Source organism: Rhineura floridana, chromosome 3, assembly GCF_030035675.1.
Source record: "Rhineura floridana isolate rRhiFlo1 chromosome 3, rRhiFlo1.hap2, whole genome shotgun sequence".
NCBI classification, from domain to species: domain Eukaryota; kingdom Metazoa; phylum Chordata; class Lepidosauria; order Squamata; family Rhineuridae; genus Rhineura; species Rhineura floridana.
In genome coordinates, this window is record NC_084482.1 from 110,656,156 (window position 1) to 110,674,663 (window position 18,508).

Genomic DNA, 18,508 nt, shown 5'->3' on the forward strand with positions numbered 1-18,508 from the left:
AACAGAGATTAGGAATGAAGGTGTGCCATATCAAAGAGTGCATTGTGGACAAGGAATATGCCTATAAGATGCACCCATTTGAAAGAGCAATTATGACTGCCACTGTGTTTGGATAGAATGTGATGGTTTATTTGCACCCAAACATTCCTTATTTCACTTCCTTATTTTTAAATTTTAATTTCATTTCACTTTGTCCTACTTAATTCTGAAATGTTTCCTGCTGACATCAGCTGCCTGTTCCCGAAATTATGAATGCATGTGTATTTTGGTTTTTGATATGTAAAATTCAGCATTTGCACAATTGCACTTAAAAGTTGAAAAAGATCTTCTGGTGTGCAGAAGCAAAGGGAACAATGTTTGGGAAGGAGTAGGGCACCCATTAGGAAGAGTCTGAAGTGAATATTAATAAAGAAAATATGCTCAGTTGTGAATAGACATGAAGGAAAATACCTAGGAAAAGGTATGATTTTAGGTTGTATTTGCAAAAGTTATTTAAAGAGAAACTTTTTAAATAGGAAAAAACAGGAAGCAGATAACAAAGCTCAAAGGTGATTATGTCCTCATCATGAGTGCAAAAGGAGGGTTTGGGGGTTGGTGGGTAAGGGGAAGGAGAAGAAGTGTCCCAGTAGTAGGCAATCATAAAAAAGGAAGGTTGGCCTGAATCAGACTTGCAGGAAGGGTGAGGTGAAGTTGGACCTGCAGCACCTCAGCCAGTTCCACAGTTATAACTTGTTCTGATGATATCTGAAGCCCAATTGAATCTTAAAGACTATCTATGGCCTGGATGGATGGAGTGGTTTAAAAGACTGTCCCTATGCCTAGAACCTTGTATTAGCCATGTCTGCTGGCATCTTTACCTGGTAGGAAGGGAGAGATCCTTGAGTACAAGGTCAGTGATGCTGCCCTAGGGAACTGTGGCTTAGGGGACATTGGGGGGGTGGCCTGGGTGATTAGGTCCAGAACTGGTGTTTGGGTCTGTGCCTAGTACCTCCATAGCCTACTTTACCTTCTGAATCCATGTCCTGATCATTGCTTGAAGCTGGGGACATGACAATTTAAGCTCTGTTTGTTGCTGATGTGGCAGACAAACTAAAGGAGAGGCATTTATAATGCAAAATGAGAGCCTTTACATTTTCATTACAAAGCCACTGAAGCAAGTGCTGCTGGAAGTGTGTGCGTGTGCGCAAAATGGTTGTCATACCACCTGAGCATGTTTAAGAGGTCCGGTGTCAGAATGACCAACTCTGTTCTAAAGCTCACCTGCAATGTGGACAAGGAAGAAATTGGATTTGAAGGGCTTCCTATCAATGAAAGCTTCACACTGAACAATTAAGGAGTCCTTGATCAGGAGGGTGGGAACCAGCATTCCTCTTTTGTTGTCCCATAGAATGTTCTTCCCATTCGGATAGATAGCAGAGGTCGTCTACAAAACAGAGGAATTATGTTTAGAAATGAGCTGGTGATACCATTAACGCTCCCTCCTCCATTTCTTTAAAGGGCTTCTCAGGGCCAGTTCCAATATTTCACCTCTGACAAAACAAAAACAAAACCCCTCAAACATTGAAAAAGTTCTGCTATAGTATGCTATCCCAGGGTGTATCTTTGACAGTCTTTGCCACAGCCACCCCCGACATAAATTCAAATGTGCTTCCAGATGAAGCTTTTGTCGTGTGACTATTCTGATTCTAGAATGGCTTCCATGTGGCAAGAGGCAAGAGAAGTGTCTGAGAGGACAGAAGGGATGTTAAATAGCAGGCCTCTGAAAAGGAAGGTGAAGGTGTTAGCATTACACAAGGCATGAATTGTTCATATCCTGAATGAATTGTTCATTTTGCACAAGTTGCCATTCTCCTCAGACATGGGACTTGCAGGATGTATTCTTGGTTTTGACCCTCCAGGAGTAATGGTTCTCTTTGTGTTTGATGAGAAGGGCAGATACAGCAGCAAATGCAGCGGTGTGCTGGTCCTTTCCACAGTTTCCTATGACTCCTGTAGGATTTCCAGTATCTTTAAGAACTGGAAAACCCCTTGAGAGGTTGCAGCCCATGCAATTTCACACATTGTATTTAAGTGTACACTAGAGATGTTTTAAAACTGTTAAATGAGAACACAGCAAACGCGTTTCCAAATAATGCATCATACAGGTACACTCATCAGGGACCATGTTTGGCTGCAGCTCCCTGTTGAGTGTACACGTGGTGGCACAATGTGTGTGAAATGGCTCTTGCAGACTGCAGAACGGCAGTACAACCTTCAGAAAAGGAAAGTGGCCTAAACTGCTGCTGATGTGCCAGATAAAGAAGCCTTAGAGAGAACTGAATATGCACAAAATGTTTCCCATTCCCCCTAAGCATTTCCACCCCTTCTCCAGAATCTCTGTATAATAGTTGCCTATTATACAGAAAGCTCATTAACACTGTTGAGCAGGGATGGATAATCTGTGATGCTGTTGGATTACAATCCTAATAATCTCTGACCATTAACCATACTGGCTGAAGCTGATGAGAGTTGTCCAACAACATCTGGAGGGCTACAGGTTACCCATTCCTGTTTTAGATCAATCCGCAGGTACTCTGAAGACAGCAATGCAAGAGAGATCAAAATGAAGGAAAAACAGAAATGTTACTGGGAAACATCCAACAGGAATTTTCAAAGATAACACCTTTAGTAGTTTCCCTTTTTGTTTGTTTGTCTCACATCCCCCCAGTATCTTTTCTCTGTTCCTCTTCCAGCTGGTAAGGCTGAAACAAGACAGATTCCTGGGCCATTACACAGAGAGATTTCTTACCAAGAGCAAAGTGATGTTGAGGTCTGGAACAGATACCAGGCATGGGACCCAGATATCCTCCTTCTTGTAGATAAGAAGAGTCTCTGGTTTATTGATAAATGGCTGCTCAAAATCTGAGAATGAAAGAAGTACAGAGAAAAGCAGAGAAGAAAAGCAGCAGATTGGAGAAAACAAGGAAAGTATTATTATTTTTCCCTTCATTTGTTTTTTAAAGTTACCTGCGGTCTGCAGGAAATGGTAATAAGCCAGGCAAATAGCTTAGTACCAGGCACAAATATGAGGAAAAGATGGGGAAAATACACTCTTACTGCACAATCCTATTCATGTTTACTCAAAAGTAAGTCCCACTGAGTTCAATGGGACTTACTCCTAGGTAAAGTGGGTATAGGATTACAACCTTAAGCTACCTTCGGGGCTCCACTTTCTCTTGCACTTAATAATCAAGAAAGCAAAGGAAATGCTTACCCAGGGATGATGGGAGACTTTAGAAAATGGCCTATTTTCCCATTAACTCAGGCAGCAGACCTCTATATAGCGATACGATTTTTAACTATTTTAGTTCATTTGGGTTGTCTGCTTAATTTTAAAATAAATGTGTTCTATTCTTGTGTGTTCTAGTGTGTTTTAACATTGTCCCTAAATCACCTCAAATGTGAATTATAACGGAGAGAGTGCTGGATTTGAAAGGGTTCAGAACTCTGCCAACAAAAGTGTCTACCTCAGCCTAACCTATCTCATAAAGGGTTGCCAGGCTCAGGGCCTGAGAATGATTCTGTATAAGAGAAGAGAAAATTAACCCAAGTGCAGGTGTACTTGCAACATTGTAATGGGAAAAACCACAAGATGAGATTCTCCCTTCCGCCTGCACAACTTTTAAAGATACAGCAGACCTCTTGGTTGCCAGGCCCAGCCTCCAAGAGGTCTGCTATATCTTTAAAAGTTGTGCAGGGGGAAGGGGGAATTTCACCTCGCTTTTTTCCCATTACAGTGTTGCAAGAACACCTGCACTTGGCTGAATTTTCTCTTCTCTTAAAGATACAGAATCATTCTCAGGCCCTGAGCCTAGCAACCCTAATCTCATAGGGTTGTTTTGAGGGTAAAACAGGACAGCCCAATATATACCATAAGAGAAAGAACAAGGTGCATATTTGATAAGCTACAAGCCTGAATTTGGATACTGCTGCTCATTTCTTTAGCTTGAATAATGCTTTCTTTCAATCTTTGCAGCTTCATGACTCAGCAATTCTTATACCCTGGCTTGTGGGGCAATAACATGATTCAGGAAACAAGCTCACTGCCTTTCATCTCTGTTTTGTCAATCCAATTCATTAGCGGCCAAGGATGTTTCTGATTACTGTCTTTCCTGACATTAAGAGCAAACCATTTTTTCCAGCAGCATTCAAGAGAATTTTATTGCTCTTTTCTCTTTCAGCATATTTAGGATTAATAGATAACTTTGCAGTATAGAATTTTAGAACAGGATTTTAAAACAAGGAATAAGAGTAAGAAATGCCATATGATAGCTCAGTGGCAACTCAGATTTTATGGATCTGTTCACCTCATAGAAATGCTGCAGTTAAGGCTGATCTATACAAAGCAGTTGTGGCAATGATCTTAGTACAGCAGAAACAACACAACCTTTATTCCCCAAATTCCAGTGCAAAAACCACAAACTCAACTGCTAAAACAAAGACACTAAAACTCTTTCAGAGAACCTTTTCCACACATGCAGACTGGCTGGCAATCATCTTTAACCCACACAGCCCCACCCAATGTCAGTGTTCCAAATCCCAACTCTGGCTTCAAAAGGTGGAAGAAACAAAGGTTTTAAAACCTTTTAAAAAGATTTTAAAAAGAATGTCCAGCATTCACTGGCCACAATGAAGCACCCCACCTAACCACCATCACTACTCTGTCCATCCTCCACTATGAAGAACTGTATAGGTGCCCATCTGATGCTCTAGCATTGTCCATAGAAGCAGATGGGGGAGAGGTTGTGATGCCTGGGCACAATATCTCAGTGGTAGGGCATCTGCCTTGCAAGCAGAAGGTCTTAGGTTCAATCCTTGGCATCTCCAGGTATGGCTGGGAGAGTTCCATGCCTAAAACCCTGGAGAGCCACTGCCAGACAGTGTTGGCAATACTGAGCTAGATGGACCAGTGTGTCTGACTTGGTATAAGGCAGCTTCCTAAGTTTATTTATTATTTGATTTATATCCCACCCTTCCTCGCTGCAGGAGCCCGGGGCAGCAAACAGAAACGCTAAAAACACTTTAAAACATCATAACACGACCTCAAAATACATTAAAACAAAATGCTAAAAACATTTTAAAAAAAACTTTAAAAACATCTTATTGAAAACATCTTATTAAAGAAAACATATTAAAAGCAATTCTAACACAGACACAGACTGGGACAGGTCTCAACGTAAAAGGCCTGTTGAAAGAGGAAAGTCTTCAAAACGCACCGAAAAGATAGCAGAGATGGAGCCTGCCTAATATTAAAGGGGAGGGAATTCCACAGGGTAGGTGCCGCCACACTAAAGGTCCGTTTCCTATATTGTGCAGAACGAACCTCCTGATAAGATGGTATCTGCAGGAAGCCCTCACCTGCAGAGCGCAGTGATCAACTGGGTATGTAAGGGATAAGACAGTCTTTCAGGTATCCTAGTCCCAAGCTGTATAGGGCTTTGTACACCAAAACTAGAACCTTGAACTTGGCCCGGTAGCAAATGGGCAGCCAGTGCAATTCTTTCAGCAGCAGGGTGACATGATGGTGATACCCTGCCCCAGTGAGCAGTCTCGCCGCTGCATTTTGCACCAGTTGCAGCTTCTGGACCAACCTCAGGGGCAGCCCCACATAGAGTGCATTATAGTAATCCAGCCTGGAGGTTACCAGTGCGTGGACAACAGTGGTCAGGCTATCCCAGTCCAGAAACGGCTGCAGCTGTCTTAACAGCCGAAGCTGGTAAAAGGCACTCCTAGCCACGGAGGTCACCTGGGCCTCTAGCAACAAAGATGGATCCAGGAGCACCCCTAGACTACGGACCTGTTCTTTCAGAGGGAGTACAACCCCATCCAAAGCAGGCAACTGACCAATTTTCCGAACTCAGGAACCACCAACCCACAGCGCCTCCGTCTTGCTAGGTTTCAGACTCAGTTTATTGGCCCTCATCTAGCCCACCACCGAGGCCAGGCACCGGTCCAGGGCTTGCATGGCCTGTCCCGCTTCTGACACCTCGCCCCAAAGCTCCTGATGACTGCTCCCAAGGGCTTCATATAGATGTTAAACAGAATGGGGGACATGATGGTACCCTGCGGCACCTCATAGCACAACTGCCAGGGGGCCAAAACACAGTCACCCAATGCTATTCTCTGATAGCAACCTTGGAGATAGGATTGGAACCACTGTAAAACAGTCCCTCCAATACCCATCTCACCAAGTCGGCCCAGAAGGATACTATGGTCAATGGTATCAAAAGCCACTGAGAGATCAAGTAAGAATAATAGGGTCGCACTCCCCCTGTCCTTCTCCCGATAAAGGTCATCCATCAGGGCAACCAAGGACGATTCAGTCCCATAACCAGGCCTGAACCCAGACTGGGATGGGTCAAGATAATCTGTTTCACCCAAGAATACTTGCAATTGCTACGCCACAACCCTCTCAATCACCTTCTCTAAAAAGGGGGTATTTGCAACCGGTTGGTAGTTGTCACAAACCAATGGGTCCAGGGTGGGCTTTTTCAGGAGTGGATCACTGCCTCTTTCAAGGCACCTGGAACCACTCCCTCCCGTAATGATGCATTGACCCACTCTGGATCCACTCGGTTAAACCCCCTCGACAAGCTTTAATAAGCCAAGAAGGGCAGGGGTCCAGAGGACAAGTTGCTGGCCGCATCATCACAACCGACTGATGCTAAGTCTCAGACCCTTTTTAGTGTGAATTGACTGCTATCGTAAATATATTCTTATAGACATGAATGAAATAGATTATTCACTCCTTTATTGCTCAAATACCAAGGAAGTACATCTGAATGGTCTTTCACCTACTAATCAGCTGACATTAACAAAATATGTGGCGCTGGTGCTCAGCTGGCCCTGACGGGAGCAGGCTCTTATGCAGGGCTTCCTACCAATCCTATTAAGTTGGATTCCTGCATTGAGCAGGGGGTTGGACTCGATAGTCTTATAGGCCCCTTCCAACTCTACTGCTCTATGATTCTATGAAACAACTGCTTGATTTCTTTTTTCTGCTGCAAAGACCCATAGAGAGATTGTGTTAATTTCATTATATCTTTATTTGTTTTGCCCTTAATTTAGAAATACTATATGCTGTATTTTAACTTAGTGGCTATTAGAAATTGTATGATATTAGTGTTTTAATTTGTTTTTACCAGGTCTGTGACCTACCATATAATAAACCATGTTGTTGATTATATTCACATACACTCAGAGGAAAAATGATTGTGCATCAATTTTAGGGTGTTTGTGTTGCTGTTAAATTGATTTTTAATTATTATATATTTATTCCCCCAGTTTGTATCCTACTCTTCAGCAGTTGTACTCAAACGGCTAACAGTGGCAACAAACTACATTAAACAAATAAAATGGCTAAAAAGAGCACATAAACATCAATCCAAGGATTAAAACAAGTAGTAAAATATCCATAGCGACAAATTAAAACAACTAAACAATAAAAAAGTCAGTGTAGCAAACCAAAAGCTTCTCTGAATAATTTTTTTTTAAATGGCCATTTGGTGTGGTGTGTGCTCTGTGTATAGATACACAAGTGTATCTTGGTTGCAAACACTCAACGCTTTCTCAACAATGACATCCCTGGGAAGTGGGGAAATGCAGGGAAATAAAGTGCAAGGAAATCATGCAAATTGTGGAAGATATCCTAAGAGATCAGTAACAATAGATTAGCCATCTCATATCCATATAACCCTGATATTGGACCAGTTTATGTATTTATTACATTAATAACCTGCCCATCCCTCCAAGAAACTCAGACTAGTTTTTTATATATATATACACAGTTCTTCCTGGTTACTCTTTTATCCTCACAAAAATCCTGTGAGGTAGGATAGGTTGAGAGATAGGGACTGGCCTAAGGCTATTTAATGAATGGGAATTTGAACCCAGGACTCCTCAATCCTAGCCTGACATTTTGATCATGACACCACATGGGTTCTCACAGTTCTTCTTCAGAAGGTCATTACATATCCACAAATCCCCAGCTCAGCCCCCATTATCATAGCAAAACACAAAAAGAACTAAATGAGAAGAAACCTATTTTGCCATCCTACAATTGTAGCACAAGGTCATGCATGATTGAGATATATTTTCATGGGCAGTGTTGTACATCAGCTTCTTTGTTGCTAAATGCTCCTGACTAGAGTATTTGGATTTTATTCCACCTCTCTGTTTTTATATAAATATTCCTCCAGGATGTATTTGAAGAGCAGCCGCAGATGTTCATAGCAAAGACCAAGGGCAGATTAGATTAAGAGAGAACTAACATTCATGAGGGGAAATTCCTGCCAAACTTCTAATGCCTCTGGCTATTGTTATTTTGAGTTTGTTATCGGAGAATGACTTATTTTAAAATACCAGCAACAGTTGCTCAGCTGGCAAACCACAGGGGCTCACTATTAATTGTCCATATCATATTTAGTCCATATTCTAAATATTCAGAGTCCATCATCTACATAATGGCAACTTCCCTTTCAACAGTGGCTCCCTGTTTTCTAAGGGTTTGAATGCCTCTACCCAAAGGAAGGGTGGCCTATAGCTGAGGGTCACATGTGAGTAGGTTGGCAGGGAGACATGGGTAAGAGAAAGAGATGGTGGGAAAAAGCCATGGCTATGTTAGAGCATCTACAGAAGGTCCCAGGTTCAATCCCCAGTGGCATCTCCAGGCAGGGCTGAGAAGAGACCCCTGCCTGAAACCTTGGAGAGCCGCCACCAGTTGCTGTCAACAATACTGAGCTAGATAGACTGATGGTCTGACTCAGTACAAGGCAGTACTACGATGCTATGTTTGTGTATGCATATAGGTAAATGAGAAGGAGCAATGATGAATACTATTATGAAAGAGAAAGCTAAAGTGTGGTTTTGAGTTTGGGGGCTGAGGTGTGGGGCAAGGGCTGGGGCCAGTAAGACCCTACCCATCAGCTCACTTCACATAATTTCAAACATCCTCTAGGCCAATTTACCCATTATTGGAATGCCATTAGTTCCAATGGTAGGAAGAGAATCATCTGAGTACCAAAAACATTGTCCTTCCCCTGGGGCCAGCAATACTGGCATGGAAAGTTGGCCCGAGCAGCATGGGAGTCTACTATGTGGTTGTGACCCTCAATACATTCTGGTCACATATTGTGGCCAGGAAAAATTAGACGATCCAGGAATGGAATGTCATGCAGAAAGAAAGAAAGAAAGAAAGAAAGAAAGAAAGAAAGAAAGAAAGAAAGAAAGAAAGAAAGAAAGAAAGAAAGAAAGAAAGAAAGAAAGAAAGAAAGAAATGTGAACAGCTGCTAGTGTGAACTGTATGATAAATGAGCTGGCATGAATACACTTTATTTTATAAAGAAAAACAACAGTGGGGGAGGGGAATTTGGAGAAGAGGACCAGCAAGCTGTAGTCTTTTCTTGCATGTGGCTTCTTTGCCCCAACAGGCACTTTTTGTCTCCCTTCTCCTTGCAGTTCCAAATGGAAGTTGGCATGGGAAAAAATGCACTTGGAAACTTGCAGGGTGAAAGCAGTTAGGAGAGGGTGGTTTGGAGTGGAGAAGTGACAGGGCATAAAAAGCCCCTTTCTTCCTTGCACCAGGTATCTCTCCCCAGAAGCTGCTTTTAAAAACCCACAACAATCTAGCATTTGGACTGTTTCACATGTATACCTGGTAGTTAACTGTGAATGTAACAATAAACTCTTAGAAGCTTTTTGAACTCTACCTACAATATGAAAGGGGAGATGGCTATATTCAGATGTATGCAACGCTTTCACAGGTTCCTTTTATGACAAGGATGGAGAACCTGTGGCCCTCTAGATGTTGGACTACACTTCCATAATAATTGGCCACACTGGCTGGGGTGGATGGGAGTTGGCAGTCCAACTACATCTGGAGGTTCCAGAGCCCTGCCTAGTGACATTACAGGAAAAGTGCATCTCCTTGTTGATGCTTGTAAGTGGCACTACCACAGAACTGAAAACTAGTAAATGGCCTGAATTGTGTGCCATGGTAACCCAGCATGAAAAGTGCAAGTGATGTTTATGTAAAGATCTTGCAAGTAACAGTTTGTCATTCCATTATAAAATATAGTTTCACAACGTTCGTCAGCAAAGACTCTTAAGGAAATTAGGTGGGGCAGAACACCAGGGCCAAAGTCAGACACTGAATGAAGAGTTATGGGCTGCCTCCGTTTCTCATTACTGCTTGTACACATTTATCTGATGTGTGTTTTCATACAGGTATATTTTGGACACCAAGATGTAATCATATCCTGCATTGTCATTTTTCTGGCACTTGCCAACATGTGCTGATACAGATACATATGACCAGCTCACCACTTTGCACAACACATGCATGCTTTTCAGTTAGCCACCGCACACCAGGTGGTCAATTATTATCCCACTTTGGAATTCACTCCCAACTTAGTTCACATGGCAGATGGCAGAACAATCTGACCACTCAATCTACTGCACTAGAGTGGGTTTGGATGTGGCAGAGGTGCCCCTTCATTGGGGGGAGGGGGCTTTACTCCACCCACTGGGTCACCACTGCGCCCGCCAAAAGTGTGAGTGAGAGGTAGCTAGTGTAAGCCCCTGGAATGGGGCATTCCTGTGTGGGGAGGGGGTGATGGGCCTAATCTGGGCTAGGAGCTAGCATAGCAAAAAATTGAAGGAAACTGTCCCGGTTCCATCCTGTTTGGCTTGAGTTGCAAGGCTTTGGATGTGGCAGAGGCTCTGCTGTTCTGTTCAGCCTCACTTCTCCCCAGCTGGGTATTAGAATTCCTCCCGCAAGTTACATTACCTAGCCACTTTTGATTATACAGATTGAGTCATTAAAATGGGACAAAAGGTTAGGATTTGTTTTTCAGATAAGCTGAATATAAGTTTTAGAAAGCATTCTCAGAATCCTGCAGTATTTGAGTTTTTAAGAAATCCAGATAATTAATATGTTGTCATAGTCACAAAAATCACAAAGAAATAGTGAGCTTTGATCATATGAGCAAGAGAGTCTAGATTTTACCCTCAGTGCACAGTCTTTCCTGATTTTAAACTAAAATTCTGCTTGATTGACAACTAAGATGTGTTAATTGGACAGTTAAAGACTTTTAACAGCAGAACCCGTAGCACATCATGACTTCATTAATTGCCAAAAATGAGTCTGGAAAATCCAGATATGTCCAACACGGATTATGATTCAGGTGCCAGAGGCAAAACAGTATGTGACTGGGGAGAAGAGAGTCTTTGCCTCCTATATCCTCTCTAACTCTGGCCCTACATTTTTTCATCCTTTTCTGCTTCAGTTTTATTCTCTCCCAAACAATGGATTTAATTTCCCTCTTAAACAACAAAAACCCCTAGACAGGGCCACAGCTGTGGTTCTGGGGTGCCATGGAACTGAAAATTCCTGCATTCCAGCCCAACAGAAACATTCACCCCAGGCACCAATGTAACTGAATCCCCCAGACAGCGCCTACCTTCATCAGTCCCACACAAGAGGATGAATACTGATTTGTTCTCAGCAGGAGAAGACTTAACACCCTTACCCTCCCTCCTCAATTCCCCTGGATTTAATCATCTTTATGCTGATGAGAGATGAAACCAGAGTACACGGAAAGATTTGCAGAGCATGAAGGATGAACTCAGCTCTGGCCAAGTGCTGGAGAGCGAGAAGAAGAGGAGCAGGAGGGGGGAGGAACTTATGTGGCCTCAGAACCAGTGGAGATGGGGAATAGGGCAGCGTTTAAAAAAGTTTTCTCTTACAGATTCTTCTATATACTCTATTTTATATTTGTTATCCAATATTTATTTCCTTTCCTTTATGAATCACTTCCTATAAAACATCTCAAAGCGATTTCACAGTAAAACAACTTCATAGGTGCAGTGCCTTGCAAAAATAATCAGACCCCTGACCAATGCTGTCATGTTACTGAATTACAAATGGTACATTGTAATTTCATTCCGTATGATATTGTATTTTGCAACACTGAAACGCAAAATCAATTATTGTAAGGTGACATTGGTTTTATGTTGGGAAATGTTTGTAAGAAACATAAAAAACTGAAACAAGTTGCTTGCATAAGTATTCACCTCCTGTGCTGTGGAAGCTCCCAGTTTACACAGATGAAAGAAATTGCCCTATCAAAGACCCAGTTACCTTACCATTGGCCTCCACCTGTGGACTATTAAAGTTGCTGTCACATTGTCAGGATAAAACCCCCACTGTTGAAGGATCATTGGTCAGGCTGTGGATCTGAAGGAAAATGAAGACCAAACAGCATTCTACAGAAGTGAGAGATAATGTAATACAAATGCATAGATTAGGGAAAGGTTGTGTGTGTGTTATGTGCCTTCAAGTTGATTACAACTTATGGTCACCCTATGAATCAGCAACTTACAATAGCATCTGTGGTAAACCATCCTGTTCAGATCTTGTTGGTTCAGGTCTGTGGTTTCCTTTATGGAGTCAATCCATCTCTTGTTTGGTCTTCCTCTTTTTCTACTCCCTTCTGTTTTTTCCCAGCATTATTGTCTTTTCTAGTAAATCATGTCTTCTTACTATGTGTCCAAAGTATGATAACCTCAGTTTCACCATTTTAGCTTCTAGTGATATTTCTGGTTTATTTTGTTCTAACACCCAATTATTTGTCTTTTTCGCCGTCCATGGTATCTGCAAAACTCTCCTCCAACACCACAAAATAATATCCAAGTGTTTGGATATCCCGGTGAGCACAGTTGGATCAATAATTAGGAAGTGGAAGCTGCATCACACCACCCAGGCACTGCCAAGAAAAGGCCGTCCCTCAAAAGTCAGCGCTCAAACAAGACTTGTGAGAGAAGCCACAGAGAGGCCAATAATCACTTTGAAGGAGCTACAGAGTTCAGTGGCTGGGAGTGGAGTAATGGTGCACCAGTCAATTATATGAAGAGCTCTGCATAACACTGGCCTATATGGGAGGGTGGCAAAAAAGAAGTCATTACTCAAAAAGTACAAACTGAAAGCATGTCTTAGAGTTTGCAAGAAAGCACGAGAGTGCCCCAGATGTGATGTGGGAAAAGGTTTTGTGGTCAGATGAGACCAAGATAGAGCTTTTTGGGCAAAACTCAAAGCGCTGATGCTTCTCATCAGCAGGGACTGGGCATCTTGTTAAAACTGAAGGAACAATGGATGGAGCAAAATGCAGAGAAATGCTGCAAAAGAACCTGCTTCAGTCCACTAAAAAACTGAAGCTTGGGAGGAAATTCCCTTTTCAGCAGGACAATGATCCCAAGCACAAGGCCAAAGCAACTTTGGAGTGGCTCAAGAACAAAAAGGTGAATGTCCTAGAGTGGCCCAGTCAAAGTCCTGATCTGAATCCCATTGAGAATCTGCGGAGCTCATTGAAAATTGCGGTCCACAAGTAACATCCAACCAACCTGAACAACCTGGAGCGAATCTGCCAAGAAGAATGGGCCAAAATCCCTCCGACACTGTGTGCAAAGCTGGTACATACCTACCCCAAAAGATTTAAAGCTGTTATTGCAGCAAAAGTTGGTTCTACCAAATATTAATGTGTGGAGGTTAAATACTTATGCAAGCAACATGTTTCAGTTTTTTATGTTTCTTACAAACAATTCCCAACATAAAACCAATGTCACCTTACAATAATTGATTTTGAGTTTCAGTGTTTCAAAATAAAATATCATACAGAACAAAATTACAATGTACCATTTGTAATTCAGTAATATGACAACATTGGTCCGGGGTCTGATTACTTTCGCAAGGCACTGTATGTCTTCTTTCATATCCTCAGCCTCTATCTCTTTGTGCTGCCCACTCCCCATGGTTCCTTATGTCCAGGGCACAGGCAACCTCAGAGTAGGCTAGAGCAGACTTCCCCAGACCGGAGCCCTGCAGATGGTTTCCACACAAGACTCCAACAAATGTAGTGTGTCTGCGTAGGCATGTGGAGATTCTGAGTTTCAGTCCTAAATTAGAGACTATTCCCTATTGAATACAGTAGGACTTGTTTTCAAGTAAACATGCACAGAGTTTTGCTGCAAATGGGTTGTACAGCTGCTGCTCTTAACACTATACATCTATCTGATGCACAAAGATACAGTTAGCATACTACCTGTAACTACAAACAACATTTGCAGTTATGTATTTCAAAAGTAGTTCCAGTTCACCTAGATCATTGGTTTTCCATTGGTGGTTTGGGACCTACTATCAGGTCACGACCTGATCCAAAATGGGTTGCAACAGCAGCACTATCACCATGCAAATATATGGTTAAAAAAATTAAGGAAGGGGTCTCCATATGCACGTTAAGGTTAAAGGTAAGTTCTGAGTCTGAAAAGATTGAAGACTACTGACCTAGATAACAGAGACGGCTTAACAGCATAGTGTAGAAACTCGGCAGTAACACTCCAAGTTGACTGCAGTGCAACAATGGAGTAGGTCAGGGCAGTGGTAGGCTGGCAAAATTGCACATAGGAACTCCCATCTTACATCATTTGAAATTGTGTGGGTATTTCCCTTTCAGAAAGCAGCATAGCCTCTGTTTCTTCGCAATGACTTTAACTCCAGATAGGTTTTCCTTAAGCAACCTGCTACATAATACAGAGTTTCACTAAAGTTGTTTAAAGGCTGTAATGCAGTTTGGCCAATGAGCTCTTCCACTTGGAGTTCAATCTGTTTTGGCCATGCAGGTCTTCTACCCTCTTACCTCTCACAAATACATAGGTGCTGACTGCAGTGGTGCCCTCGATTTTGGCATTGATGTACTTGTAGTAACAGCGGTAGTAGCCCGTGTCGTTAGCCTGAGTCCCTGTCAGTGTCAAGACCTTGCAGTAGGGCTTTGTGTCAGTGCCCTCACATTCCTCTTCCTTGACTGTTCGGATACCGTCGAGACTCACCAACACCACTGATTTGCTCTCCTTCCCAATCTGGACAGTGTCCTCTTGGCCTCCAGGCCACGACCACTCCAGGGGATGCTGCCCTCTTTACCAGAACAAAAGGAATAACAGAAGCTGAGTTAGATAGATGATTATGGCCTTCTGCAGTAGGTCTTGTGCTCTAAAATTCCCTTTCCTCTCCTGCAAATTTAGGGAGTAAACTGCATTCCTCCAATACGTTAGTCTATTATCTCTGTCCCACTTACATTTTCCTATCCAAACATAATTTTAAACCACTTTCATTAACCTAGCCTACTTCAAACTTCTTTCATGATATTGCTTACACTGCTCTTCGCTTTCCTGCAGAATAGGTAACCAATTTGAGTATTGGTTGTGATAATTCTCACCTTTCAGTCTAGTACATTAATCTGGCCCTTTCAATCTAGCACACTAAGTGTGTGTAAGCGAGATAGATTTAGTGTATGTTTCTTGGCATTTATTTGTTTAAGAATTTATATCCTGCTTTTTTTTAGCAGAATCATCGGTTTATGCTAAAACTGATTCACAGCTCATTAAAATAATTTCAGTAACTTTAAAATGCTATAGAAACAATAACCACTATTACAAAAAAATTAGATAATTTCACATAGCAACTCTACATATGCAATATATGTATAGTATATATAAATATATATTTATATTGAGGAGGGTTCAAAAGAGTCACAGAGACTCTATGGTACTAGATAGGAACTGATGCAGTACAGCCATGGAGAGCTGTGCAAAGCTGCAAGATGTCTCAGTGCTTTGCAAGCTTCTCCACGGTTCAGTGCTTACAAGGTCAAACCTGTCTCTCAGCTCAGAGTTGGGAAAGGAGGGTAGTCTTGTCCTTGCAGCTGTGCTGGGAAGGTGGTTAACTCCACACTACAAAAGCACAGTGGGGTATCACAGGGAAGGTCTACCCCTCATCTGAGAGGAAGAGGGAAAAGTGGTGGTTACCACAACTTTTGTCTGACTACCAAGGCAAATATAATACCAGCCCTTGTGTCACTCCCTTAGTGAGCCAGTGTGGTGTTGTGGTTAAGGTGTTGGACTATGACCCGAGAGACCAGGGTTCGAATCCCCACACAGCCATGAAGCTCACTAGGTGACCTTGGGCCAGTCACTGCCTCTCAGCCTTAGAGGAAGGCAATGGTAAATCCCCTTTGAATACAGCTTACCATGAAAGCCCTATTCATAGGGTCACCATAAGTCGGAAACGACTTGAAGGAAGTACATTTGTCATTTGTGTGTCACTCCCAGAAGGATCCCAGTTAAAGGTTCCCTGCTTCTAGAGATGCTGATAGTTTGGAACATTGACAATCCCCAACAGCAAAATTCTCTCAGGCACTTTTGTAGGTTCATCCTTGTATTTTAAGCCACTAATTATATTTGGCTACTGCTTGTCTTAGCTGTTCTCAAATTCCCTCTTTTTTGTAATGGCAATTACAAGAATCCACTGTACAGTCATATTATCAAGCTGTAGATAGCAATACTTCACACTTCTTTCTGAATGTTTACTGATTAGGCTGTCTGGTACTTGCTTCATCCATGTTGTATGGGCTGGCAGTACCAATTTTGTATGCACAACTTTTTGGAGCTCTGCTGTCAGTTTCCTTATGTTCTACTTCTCAGTTCTTGAACAAGAACTTCATGGATCTTTTTGTTGGAATTGGGCAAGAGCAACTCCTGTTTGGGTTCGTTTGTTGTATTCCAGAAGGAAGATAGAGTTAGGCTCCTCCAGCTGGCTAGGCTTGCCTACCTTTACCTGTGCTCTTCTTTACCTAACTCCCTTCTGTTGTAAACTGATATGCTCAGGGAAGCTGACCTGCCCCTCCTTCCTTTGTCTTCTTCTTTGACTGTCCAAGGAGAGAGGAGACATCTTTGTCTTTGCTCTCTTTCCTGAGCCATGAGGGCAATACCCAAGTCTGGGCTTTGCACCTCCAACTTAATTAGAACTAGGTATGCCTTTCCTATCTACTATGTATTTCTATAAATAAAGTAGCTTTTCTTATTTTACTAAGTCTTAAGTCCCAATGCAGGGTAAAAGCCTGGTACTTAGGTAGATACACACAATGGCACACATGCAGCTCAGATGCTGAGTATTTCTGCATATTTCCATAACACTTTTAAATCCTCTCTACAATGAAGCAGCCCACAGCATGTTTATATAGGAATTTGTTTTAAATCCTTTCAGTTAATCTAGGGATTCTTATGAAGTTATCCTCATCAGAATTTCTCCAGATATTTGGGAGTTCCAAATTACAGTACTTAATCTTGTTGGCATAGCAGCACCAATGAGTGATTAATCTCCTGTTTTTTATTTCATGACTTTAAATGGCTGTGCACGGCTGCAGTTTTCACTTCCACATCTTTTTTCAACATACGGCAACTCATGTTGATGAAAACAGCACAAAAAGAAATCCTGATGTGGCTGCATGGACATATCACAATTCTTCTTTGCACTGTGATTTTATCAGTGCTACTGCGTCCATATGTTCATAGATAAAACCACAGCACAAAAAGAAATCCTAATGCAACCGTGCAATCACATCAACATTCCTTTTCATCTTGTGATGTAATCAATGCAGATATAAGTTTCTGTACATAAATAACTAGCATGGTGTGTGTGTATGTGTGGAGATACAAACTGAAAACCACAGAAAACTGCACATGTGCAAGTTCTGAAACTAAATTTATAAATTCTCCAAGTTGTAGTGGGAGGCAGAATAATAACAAAATAGAATGGGGGACATCCAGTCAGTCTCAATTCTACATTTGGACTGGAACTAGCAACTGGTGCACTGTGCATTTACTCCTATTATTACTGAGTTTCATTTACTGATTATCAAGGCATGAAGAACTCAGGGGTGGTTCATATTCCTGGGACTAAATGGAATCCAACTTTATATCAAATGTGCAAAGAGGCAAAAGCCTCAGAGGTTTGCAGAGAAAACTGGGATGGGTAAGGTACATTTTAACACTGCTCACAAGCAGCAGCCAGAACATTCTTCCTAGAGTTACAACATGGTCAACAAACAAATCTATCTCCAGTTTTCCAGTGAAATATGAGGAGCATGTTTGCTTCATACTAATTTGAAATAATTTTGTTTTATTTCAGAAATCTCCTACTGCTCATCCAAGCATTCTCACCATGTTTCCCCCCGTGGCCTGGATGTTGCATATTTCTGCATTTCAACTCCCCCAGCTCTCACTAATGTGAACCATGTCTATTCAGGATGGTCCATGTTCAGAGGAGACTTTGAAATGCAACTGGGCAAGATTAAAAATGCCTAAACAAGTAGGAGTTTGATTCAAGTGAAGAAGCTATTGGGGGAAGAAAGTAGTGGAGATGGTGGTAGTAGGTAAGGAAGAATGGTAAGGTAAATGTCCTCCTTGGTGAAACTATTTCATCAAGGTATTACAAAAATAAAAGCCCACAACTTACAAGTGAGGAGAGGGAGAACATAAACTAGGTCTTCAGAGAGAGAGAGAGAGAGAGAGAGAAAAGTTTATGTGCAACTGATAGTCAATAAGGTGTCAAATTAGGTTTTGCAGAGAAAGCCAAGATAAA

At 41.9% G+C, this 18,508-nt stretch overlaps 1 protein-coding gene across 9 annotated transcripts in view; it reads right to left on the reverse strand.

Annotated features, from left to right (window-relative positions):
- Positions 1-18,508, reverse strand: part of FLT4 (fms related receptor tyrosine kinase 4) — a 145,721-nt gene that overhangs the window by 71,609 nt on the left and 55,604 nt on the right. For 5 of the 9 annotated variants that reach the window (XM_061617336.1, XM_061617341.1, XM_061617337.1 and 2 more), the window contains 3 exons: positions 14,730-15,004; positions 2,789-2,901; positions 1,261-1,423 (listed from right to left, as the gene is read on the reverse strand). In XM_061617336.1, the coding sequence (XP_061473320.1) occupies positions 1,261-1,423; positions 2,789-2,901; positions 14,730-15,004 (551 nt within the window). Of the gene's footprint in view, positions 1-1,260; positions 1,424-2,788; positions 2,902-3,253; positions 3,491-11,498; positions 11,555-14,377; positions 14,499-14,729; positions 15,005-18,508 lie in introns of those variants that run through there. The other 4 variants (XM_061617342.1, XM_061617340.1, XM_061617344.1 and 1 more) reach the window with 4 other exon arrangements.